This window comes from Gordionus sp. m RMFG-2023, chromosome 5 (genome assembly GCF_954871325.1).
Source record: "Gordionus sp. m RMFG-2023 chromosome 5, tfGorSpeb1-WG-v2, whole genome shotgun sequence".
In the NCBI taxonomy this organism is placed as follows: Eukaryota; Metazoa; Nematomorpha; class Gordioida; order Chordodea; family Parachordodidae; genus Gordionus; species Gordionus sp. m RMFG-2023.
In genome coordinates this window covers 4,400,896-4,412,500 of record NC_088779.1, presented here as the reverse complement: position 1 = coordinate 4,412,500, position 11,605 = coordinate 4,400,896, and the positions used below count along the sequence as shown (strand labels likewise).

The 11,605-nt window shown below is 27.4% G+C and overlaps 2 protein-coding genes across 2 annotated transcripts; one reads left to right on the top strand and one right to left on the bottom strand.

The window, feature by feature from the left end:
* Positions 1 to 2,902: 2,902 nt before the first annotated feature.
* Positions 2,903 to 9,500, bottom strand: LOC135929511 (vacuolar-sorting protein SNF8-like). The gene is made up of 7 exons (XM_065466123.1): positions 9,428 to 9,500; positions 7,477 to 7,660; positions 6,208 to 6,409; positions 5,600 to 5,778; positions 5,110 to 5,305; positions 3,667 to 3,760; positions 2,903 to 3,082 (listed from the first exon to the last, which is right to left on the bottom strand). The coding sequence occupies exons 2-7, from the start codon at positions 7,608 to 7,610 to the stop codon at positions 2,979 to 2,981; spliced, it is 909 nt and encodes a 302-aa protein (XP_065322195.1). The 5' UTR covers positions 7,611 to 7,660; positions 9,428 to 9,500; the 3' UTR covers positions 2,903 to 2,978.
* A 209-nt stretch (positions 9,501 to 9,709) lies between these two features.
* LOC135929844 (large ribosomal subunit protein uL11m-like) lies at positions 9,710 to 10,795 on the top strand. The gene is made up of 4 exons (XM_065466574.1): positions 9,710 to 9,866; positions 9,907 to 10,002; positions 10,144 to 10,237; positions 10,454 to 10,795. Exons 1-4 carry the CDS (start codon positions 9,732 to 9,734, stop codon positions 10,720 to 10,722), a joined length of 594 nt encoding a protein of 197 aa, XP_065322646.1. The 5' UTR covers positions 9,710 to 9,731; the 3' UTR covers positions 10,723 to 10,795.
* The last annotated feature ends 810 nt before the right edge of the window (positions 10,796 to 11,605 follow it).

The following is an 11,605-nucleotide window of genomic DNA, read 5'->3' as shown; positions in this document are numbered from 1 at the left end:
TATATGGCCAAAATTTTGATAATAACAATAAATTGAAAATGAAAAATATTATATTTAAGAAAATTATTCGAATATTTTTTATACTAAGGGCTGTGCCTCTCCACCAATGACATATAATAATATCTAGACTGACTATGCATTCATAATAATGCATTTGAAAGCGTCGTTGAATACAAATCAGCTGGACCCACCCTCCATTTTGGTAACCCATATAGTAATTATTCTCATGATAAAAACTGCTATTAAATTGATAACTTCTTTCGATCGCGATGATCAGGCAATTCTTTAAAAACGTTTGCGTCAGACATAGGAATAAATTGACCTCTTGTTTAAAATTATGGGTAACCAAAATGGCATTCCCAGCTGTTTTTCATTGATGTACACTTTTAATGAATGCATCGTCAGTCTAGGTATTATTATATGTCATTGCTTTCCACATACATGAACCAGATATTTATTTTTTACCATCCATCTTTGACTCAAATATATTTTTCGGTGCAAAAAAAGTCAAATTCTACATTTAATTTTTATTTATTTCTACAATTATGACTAAAATTTAAAAAAAATAATTATATTATTATAGAGATGTCAAAAAAAATAAATATATAATGCATTTTATATTGAATAATGTTGGTGTATGATGAATATCGAAATAGTTATATTTAATTAGATTTTTCTAAATAAAAACGAGGGTGCGATGAGCAAGAGGACAATGCCCCCCCCCCCACCCATCCTACCCAAGACAAAAAAAATTATATACCTGCTAAAATGTTTAAAATTATTATTCGTACCTCTTATCGTTTACTACAAATTTATTCCATGAGTTAAAATCGGAGGGCACATTTTACTTCCAATTTCTTTCCGGGGGGGAGGGGTGGCAGGATATAGGCATCTAATGGAGGGGGGGGGGTGTTTCAAGTCAGAAAAAGGAGAAATTCAACTCTATTTAGAAGTCACTATAAATTTCAAATTGAATAACAATTTGTATAAATTTCTTTAGGCTATGAGACCGATCGTTATAACGGGTTTGTACCATTCCTATTTTTAGTAAAATTTCATGATTGGTTTATTTCCTTTTTTTTTTAAAGTGAATTTATGTCGTTTCATTTAGGGTTTTTGAAATTTTGAATAATTAATCATAATATTTGATCAACTTAATAAAATTTGTTAAATATTTTAAAAAATTAAATAAAAATATTTTTGAAAACTTACAAATAAAAACCAAACAGAAATTAGTTGAATTTCATTATTTTATTATGAAATGAAATAAGTAATTGAAAATTATTTTAAATTATATCCATCTTTTAATTAAATAATTTTGAAAGTAAGTTTAAATCGGTTCGAACACATTTATAACCGTTGGTTCTCTGAAAAATATTCTTATAATGGTTCCTCTAATATTTATAATTCGGTTTCAAAGTCTGAGACACCCTATATCAAATAATTATTTTCATACTTTTTTTGCACATTAAAAATAAATTTTGCTTTTATGCCCGAACCCTAAAATTTTAAGGATTCTTTTCAATTTTTTTTCTTAAAAATGACCTTATTCCATAATTAAATTCGAATTTCGAGAACCCATATTAAAAAAGATTTCGGGTTTGAATTATTTTCGAAAAGCTGTTTTATTTCCTATTCCTATATTTAAAAAAATAATCTAGTTCCGGTTAATATATTTGATCTCATTCCACAGTTGCTGGAAATTTTATGAGACTGGTGTCCGATTAAACCTATTTAAAAAAAATCATAAATATAATTTATCTTTGAATTTAAAATTGGTCAGCTTATATTTTAGCCCAGAAAAATTTGCCTAAGCCTCGAGGTTTCTCTATTAGATGTCCAAACCTTTGTGCCATATATGATCAAAATCTTTAAGCTTGCGAAATATTTTCTGGATAAAATATTTAATTAGACTTTTTTTTTAAAATCGGCTCAAATCAAGAAGTTAAGTGAGAATTACCCTATAAAAAAAGTTTGAATGGGTGTTAGTCCTTCTGAATATATGTAGAAAGTTGATACCAAGCACTGTAGAAATCATTAAAAAAATGCTCAATCCCAAAGAAAATTGAATTTTTTATTATAAATTTACATTAATTATGTTTTTGTGCTTTAATCTACCCCCCCCCCCCCCCCCCCAAGAGAATTCTTGCCACACGAATGCAGGTTTTTATCTGTATAGATTTAAGGCCGTTCCATTTTTTTAAAAACAAAGAATATCGGATCGGGTTTTTAAAAGTATCGGCCCGATCTGATATTTAATATCTGCACAGCCCAATTTTTTTTACTATTCGAATTAATATTAGGGTTTAATTACTCGAATGTAATTAACAAAATTCGAATAATTAAAATTATTTGTATCCAAAATATTAGTCAGATTTGAATATCATTTGCTAGATTTATGGTACTAATATTATATAAATACATATTTAAAAACGTTATTCCTCATATTCCAAAAGCACCCAATTTACCAACATAATTTCACAGTCCTCATTTATCGCTAGACAATTGACTTATAAGTGGTATTTAACCTTTCCTTTAAAAAAATTCTTTTATCAGGTTTTATACAATTTTGGATACCTTTGCCACCTAATATAATATAGATTTACTAAAATCTCAATCCTACTTAGAAAGTGAGGTATCAACGTCAGGGGAAGAGGATGGGCGTATAGATGCTTAAAACCCTTGATTATTATTTTTAAATTTTTGACAAAAAAAATTTTTCTTCTTATTTCAAGATTTCAAAAAGTGAAAAGCTAGCGACGTCAAGGGAAAGGCCTTTAATACAGCCAAAATACGCGGAGGAGATGGAATCAAATAACAATTAATAATAAATAATACGATAAGGTTTATAATATGTTAATATAATAACACTATAAAAATTTAAATTATAAAATAGTATATAAATCATAATATAATAAATTTTCGTTATAAGAGTTTCATGATGTTCTAATTCCTTTACCAGACTAGAAAACAAAAATTTAGAAAAAGTTGAGGAACCAATACATGCTAACGCTTCGTCCATTGTGATCCAAGTTTTGTTCATCTATCCACACGAGACCATCTTTGATTAGATAATTGATACCTTTTATAAATAACAAAATATAAAAAGATCTGATTCTCTTTAAAGTTTAAATGCTCAGCATCAGAATTAATGTTTTGCAATTTTTTTATGTTCGGAAAAATAATTCGATATTTAAACGAAATATAGATTATGCGAGTTCAAAAAGTAAGAAAAAATTAACTACCAATGGAGGCCATATAATATCTTTAGGCTTTTACTTACACGAGGAAGATATAAAAAAATGATCTTTAGAATTTCTTATATAATCAAAAAAACAATGCGAGCTTTTCTTATTATTCAATAATTCAAGATAATGAAACAATGTATCCTGACAAAGATGCACAGACACCTTCTATAAAAAAATGTATAAAGAAAGTAGATAGATGGAGATAATATTGATAGCATCTACAATTTAGATATATTAACATCCCTGCAAAATATGATTTACTAAAATATATCGTTATATCTAATTTTTTTAAAAATACTTAAGTGTTTTATTATAAATATCATGTAAAATAATCAAAATTTTCTCATCTATTTAATGACGGATGAATCAAAAATTTCCCCTTTATTTTATGAGGTATGAATAAAAAAAAAAAAATAACCTAACCGAACCCGTTCAGGTTCCCAACCAGTGGCTTTAACCATTTCGTCGAATGTCAACGCGGCTTTCCCGGTACTTCCGGTATCTTTACTTATCTGTAATATAAATATTTTTTAATAATATACAATTTATTGGCTTCAACTTTTAGAACTTTTCAAATCTCTCGGTATATTATTAAATTCCTATCCGATAAGGCGTCTTAATTAATATTTTTAAAATTAATAATATTTTTATATAATTCAACATTGATCATGAATAACTAGTTGGGATTCTACTTTCCACTTGATAGAAACATGAAGTTGCGAAGCTTAATATACAGGTAGAATAATGGGAGTAGGAGATATTCACTACAGGTCCGCTTGGGATCGGGTGAAGCGTTATTAGAATTTACTTTATACTTTAATAATAATCTAGAAATTTTAATAATCTGCAAAAGCATTTTAATAGACTATTTTTCAAGAATAAAATATTATATTAGAATTTCATAAGTTTAAAAAAATTTACGCATAATAAGATATATGATAAATAACATAAAATGCGCAATTGGCGTCAGGTTTTTTGAAAGTAAGTGTTGTATGTATTAGTTTTAATCTTATATAAAAATTTGTGCCATAGATAAGAAATCTCCAGGATTGGTCAATATATTTTTTGGATAAAATCTTTTTTGTGGATAGATTTGGTCCTTTTCGAGTTCCCAAGGATCCAAAAAATCGGCCAAGTCCAACAATTTAACAACACTACTGATTGTTTCGTTCATTGCAAAAAACATCATAATAAAGAAAGCACATGAAATCGATCGTAAATGTCAGATACTGAAATGGTTATTCGGTTGCATTAATAATATATAAATTAATTAAACTTAAAGTGAATCGTTGTAAAAAAAGAGGTTAATGTTAGATATAACATGGCACTTGTTTACTCATTTTCTAGAAGCGTCTCTGGCCAAGTTGGATGAGTGCCTGTATTTCAATCCGAAGATCCTGGGTTCGAATCCCGTAAGATCATGTTTATCTTTCTTAAGCCAAATTGGTGGTTCAATACTTGGGAGATGATATATAGTAGATCGAACTCGACCACGTGATTCCATTAATAAATATTAAAAAAATAAATAGGTCTTAAGATTTTTTTAAAAAAAATGAACGTTGTTTAGTAATTGCTATATGTTGGTTGACTATCCGATATCTAACATTAGCCTAGAAGAAGATCTTTAAAGAAAAGCTGACAAATAGCCAAAGTTTGAATTATTTTTGCAAATCTGTATTGGCGTGTCTGGCTGATTTGAAAAATATTTTAAAAAATACTTCATTACTCATATCTTCTAACAATTCAATTCTTTCCATTCAATTGATCAAAATTGATGCGCCAACTTTTCAAAATGATTTTGAAATAAGAAGTATATATTGTAGTAAAATTATCTCTTTTTTAAAAATTATTTTAATCTGACCTTACTTGATTCTTTTTTGCTATCTCCTTCTTTCTTGACCCTGGCTAGTTCTATGAGCCTCAAATGGTCAACGGTTAAATCTCCTGGAGCGCATTGAACATATATTTCTTCTTCGTCGTCATCTTCTTCACTCTTTTTCCCGGGGTTTCCTTCGAGTATTTCGGTAGTGGATATCTTAGTTTCACTTTTGGGCAACCTAAATATGAGATGTTAATTTTTTATAATTTCCTATCTTCTCTACTCTCCTTATTTTTTTCATTTTCATCTCTTCTCTAAATTTCAACATATATCCTACCTAGGAAATTTTGAATCAAAAAATTTAAATTGATAAACTTGAAACTTTAATGAAAACCAATAAATACGCTGATTTTTAAATATAAAAAAAAACATGTCCAGATAATTTAAAATAACTCAAGTATATATTTGAGAGGAATGTGATATTGAATTTAATTTTCTTAAAAAAAAGGGGGTTTTATTCCTTTATATTTACCTAACAACCCTGAACCCGTTGCCCAAATGTCTTTCCACGAGTCTAATAGTCTCTAGTATATCAGCGTCATTTATGGGCGGCGCGTAAGGACCTCTACTGCGCGTAACGTCACGAGTCAATTGGCTAAGTGGAAGTATACCTCCGTTACGCGTCCGGGAGGCTAAACAGGCTTCAATCACCTATTCGTAAAAATAATACATCCGAACATGAAAAAAATATGGTTAAAATGGAGGATATCTAAGTCACCACTAATAAACTTGAAGATAGGTAACGAGTTGATGAGGAAAAATAATTTCAAGACAACATACCATAACTTATCCGATACCCCTAGTAGAACCGGACTACTTGAAAGATATATGGAGGCAATTCCTTTTTACCCCGCCAACCTGCCCTCCCACTTCCCGTTAATATAGAAAGTGTGCTAATTTGATGAGGATCCATTCCGTGGTATCCAATTTAAAACGGAGTTTAACAACAATATTTTTTAAAAAAAATCAGCCATTTTGAATAAGGAATTTTGGGGAAAAATTTGATCAACAGTTTGTGAAATTTTGATCTAACCCCTTTACATTACGGTGACAATACTACTACGCAATATTAAATTATACCTGCACGGCCAATTCAGTGTAAAATCTTGTTAGAAGTCCGCTTTCTCTTCCCAAAAATATTTTTCCGATCATGGAGAGAGAAGGATCCCGGGCGCTAGAAAGGGGGTCGACCCCGAGGGAGGCGCACATGGCGTGAAATTGGGTTCGGAGGGTGGGGTTTGATCTTATATCGTTACCGTGCTTGGCCGCAAAGCTTTGCAATCTAGGTAGATAGGGTTGGCAAAAATTATGATTATTTATTATAAAATCAAAAGCTTTTAAAAAAAACGATTTATTTAATTAAAATTAAATTTTATAATATAATAAATAGTTTTTTTTAAAAAAAATAAACTCTTGCGTAAAATAAGTTATGAGTCAATGTTAATGTTAATATTGAATTGACTAAAAAGTATTAATATCAAAAATAGTATCGAATATTGATAAAATTATATATTACCATTTTTTTAATTGAAAAAAAATGTTAAAGATTATTATAATTAAATTTTATAGAAACTAGAATACATATAAAATGATTTTTGATATCTTTTTTAATTTTAACAATGTTAAAATGATTTTATAGGAGTTTATACCAAAAAAATAGCAATTAATTAAAACTTGTATGGAAAACATATCTTTTTTAGATTTTCTTGTATTTTGTATTTTTATGGAAAGTGGAGGTTGGTTACAAAGGTAGGTCATTTCAAAATTATTAAGCTATTTTAATTGATATATTTACACGTGAATCAATCAATGATATCTAAATCAAATGAGTCAGCTTCAGAATCGGTTCAATATTTTTATATTTGAATATAAAACTAGTATTGGAATTAAATAAATACAAAAAAATAAGAATTAATTTAAATGATGCTTTTTATTCAAAAAAAAGTTATAATTTTTTTTTTAAATCATTGATTTAATCGTCATTTTAATCAATTTAATTATGCTAACTAGTGTTGTTAAAATACCCGATTCGGGTCGATTTTTAAAAATGGCCAGATAAAGATTATATCCAAATGAACATTATATAAGCCTCGAGATTTTAATGGTCCAAACTAAACCTTTTTACAATCTATGAGTAAAAATATCTAGGGTTACAAAAATATTATTTTGGCTATAATCTTAATTGAGCCGTTCTTAAGAATTGACTCAAATCGGGCTTTTGGAAACACTAATGCTAACCCTACTAGTTGGTGGACTAAGCGCTATTTGATTGGTTACATTTAAAGTGAAATGAAGGAATATTCATTATTTAATATATACATACAATAAATAACGCCAATTCTTTCGAACCTGTCTTTCAAAGTTTCTACAGAGCGCGTCAAGAGTGCGAGCCGAGCTGATGCCATCTCACTTCCTTTGGCCTTATAACGATCTCGCGCCATTTTATCTCGCTCCACCGAGGCTAGACCTGCCTTGCGACGCATTTAAAGGCGGGAAAGGAGGGGGTTGATTTTTTATTTGGTGCAAGGGATTCCTGATATATATATATAAATATTAAACAATAATAATAGTATATTAATAAAGATAAAAATAGAGAATAGAAAGACTTTGAATTTAACATTGATGCTAATTAAGAACAAATATATGTATAAATAAAAGGAAAGTTTTTTTTGCCATGTTTGATTAAAACATTTTATTGCTTCTATTAATATTAAAACATTTCTCAAGGATGGAGATATTGTATAGGGCAGGCTTTTGGAAGAGGGATATTTTCTCTTTTATCCCCCCCCTGGCTATGCCTATGGAGTAAAATAACTTGTTTTATTAAATCCATTAAAATTAATGGGCTGTAATAATTTATTAGATATCAAGATTAATTTTGTTTAATTTATAGTAATGTTTAAGCATTAAGTATTTTTTTAGTAATAAAAGCTTTGATCATGATATTAAATCAATTCCAAGACAAAAGAGTAAAGTGTGAAGAGAATCACAAAGCTTTCTCTAAGAGAGGTATGACCAATTGTTTTTGATTGGTAAATTCCTGTTCCCTTTATAAATACAAGTGTCAATTTCCAATGTAAGCAGATTAAAATTAATGCATTTATCATTTCATTTACTTTTATAACATTATTAATAAAAAAACGAATAAATCACATTTAAAAAAAAAAATTGAACAAAATTTATATCTATAAATAAAACCAAAAATTTAAAAGAAATTTAATAAGATCATAGTATTATAAATTATGTCTATTATAATGAGTAATTAATTCTAATAATAAAATTAAAATAAGATAAAACCACTATGACTATCACATCTTATTATTCAAATAACAAAATATTGTTAGCTTCCTTGCAAAAAAAAAACCTGGCCTTGCATAATTCACATGAGTTCTTAAAGGATTGGATTGTTATAGTAGCATTTATGTCATGGTTTAATCATAGAAAGTTGTATATTTAAAAAAAGTAGATTTTTACTGTGAAATGTTAAAAGATATATTGTAAATTAGAAACAATCTTATTAGTTAATCAGATTGGTTATTAATTATTATCAAAATGACTTCCAAAATGTGGTATCATCTTCATATAAAAATTCTTCTAGGTGACAAATTCCTTGAAGCTATTAAGTTAACAATCCAGCTATCACAATGAGCTAATAAAAATGGCTTCTATCCAAACAATGCAATCACTCAACCCTCACTTATATGTGAAAAATTGGATAAGTTTATATGACTTAACCAAATCAACAAATATTTAAAAATTAAAATACAGAATTATTTAAAATTGACTATGGTTATTGATAATAGTAGTTTAATGACTATTGGTAATAGCAGAGTTGTTAAGATATTAAGAAACAAAAATGTTAGAGTTGTTAAGATATTTAGAAACAAAAATGTTTTATCTGTATTTATATAAAAATCAATTAAATATATATCTAGAGAGGTGATTTTCATAAAATATAAACATTGCTGCCATCAAGTGTCCATGTAGAGACTTTTAGTATGGCTAAAAATTTATTTACAGAAAATTTTTTTGGAAATGTCTATACTAACAATATCTAACATTTATTATTTTGTATAGGTATTAGATCTAACAATCATTTTTTATCTATAGATGAGATATCAACTCAATAAAATTTTGTCTCATTTCAAAATTTGAATTATAATAGAATCCTATTTAAACATTATGCACACTAGAGGTCTACAATGGGTAGGTTTTAACTTAAAACGCTGATAAAACTATTATGTCAATATTAAAAAATAATATATAATATAAATTTATCCATTATTTAAAATCAATATACCTTGTTTTCTATAATAAATAAAATAAATGATTAAAATATGAAAATTTAATGTAGCGTTTGACCGAAACATACGAGTAAATTTAGATAGGCATTTTATAAATGTATTAGTAAAGTACATTTTTTTTATTGATTAACCCGTTATAATCTTTTGAAATATATAATATGAAATTATTTAATATAAACAAAAACTGAATTAATATTAAAAAGATGTTTTGTTTACAAACAATTAAGATTAAATTAGATTCGATGAATAAAATTCAATATTTCGCATAAGAATCTAAGTCATATGATTTTTTAAAAGAGCATGTCGAAAAGATTAGCTCAAGTTAAAAAAGGCAAAAAACTTCTAGATAAAGTCAAGGTTGGGAATTTTTTAAGACTTAAAATTCCAGCTGGTAAAGCATCAGCAGCTCCACCGTTAGGACCACAACTAGGCCAGGTTATTATTTAAATAAATGCCATAATATAATTTAATTAAGCATTCTGTCAATGTTGCCCAATTTTGTAAAGAATTCAATCAAAAAACTGAAAATGTAAGATATGGTGTGCCTATTCCCTGCAGTATAAAAATTAATGTACAAGAAATTAAATAGATATTTGCCCATCTTAATTTTTATCATGATATTTTATTTAAACTTATTATATTTTCTTTTTTTCATTGTAAATGTTATTTAAATTATCTAATTATATTCAATGAAATCACATTTTTTTAAAAGCCTGATAGAACATATAATCTGACAATACATCCCCCCACTGCTACCTATTTCTTATTTTCAGCTGCTGGAATAGTGAGAGGAGCAATGAATCACGGTAAATATAAAATATATTATTTTAATCTAGACTGACAAATGTTAAATATTTTTCAACAACCAAATTATAATATATAATAGTTGATTTATAATAATTAATTATATTTGTATCCTACCTTAATAAATATGGATGTATTAAATAAATTCTCTAGACTGATAATTATGTTTACGATTAAAATTTTCTTACACTAAGATAACTTTGTAATTATATATAAAGCCAAAGAACATGCTGGAATGCTATCACTAAAACACATTTACGAAGTAGCAAAGGTTAAAATCGAAGATCCAAATTTACTAGGCATATCCATGTCTAAAATGTGCAGAATGTTGATTGGTACTTGCCACTCCCTAGGCATAAAGGTGGTTAAACAACTGGATACTCAAGAATATGAAAAGTTTCTGCAAGAACGGGACAAAGTTGTTGAAGATCAAATTAGAGAAATTCAAGAGAAAAAACAGGCAAAACTATTAAGAACAATTACTTGATTTTATTTTGATATGTAATTGATTTTGAATGAAAATTTAAATGGGGAAATGAAAATATAATTGTGATATTATAATAGTGTACATATAATATGGATATGTTTAAAGCTTGTTATATAAATAGTTTATCTATATTTAAGTTCCACATTATAGTTGTAAATTATAAATATAAAGTACCAGATCTGACACTGAGCTGGCTTTGAATCCTCTATATTTAGATCTGGTTGGTTATATTTAAATGACCCATTCCATTTTTAAAGAAATATATATATATATTAATGTAATGAAAAATTAAAATTCATAAATGGAAAAAATTAATAATTTTTTATTCATTGTTTAAAATTTTAAAAAATTAATAAACCTACCTCAATAACATAAGGCCTAGATTTTTTTTTATAAATCAGAGAAATACAATTTTTATAAAACTTATTTTTTTTATTATCATGATGGAAATCTCTAATTAAATTTACATTCTACATATAAAATAAATGTTTATAAATATTTTTTTTCTAAGATCTTGAAATAGACCTAGCTGAATAAATGAATAAAATTTTGGATTTAGCCTACTCTTTAGAAAAATGCATCTGCTACATCTGTGGTTTTAAGGTTGAATAAATTCAAATGATTCTAACTTTGTATTATTTTTGTAGGCACAATTATAGGGATTCCTTATGTTTTTTAAAAAGAAAAATGGGGTTTAAAAGTAGTGTCGTTAAATTGCTCATCCAAGTCAAATTAGCAGTGTTGTTAAACGGCTCGTTTTGAGCCGATTTTTAAAAACGGCTAACTCAATATTTCACCCAGAAAAATATTACGCAAGCCTGAAGATTTTGCTCATAGAAGGAACAAAGGTACATATAGTAATGAAATCTCGAGGCTTAGGCAA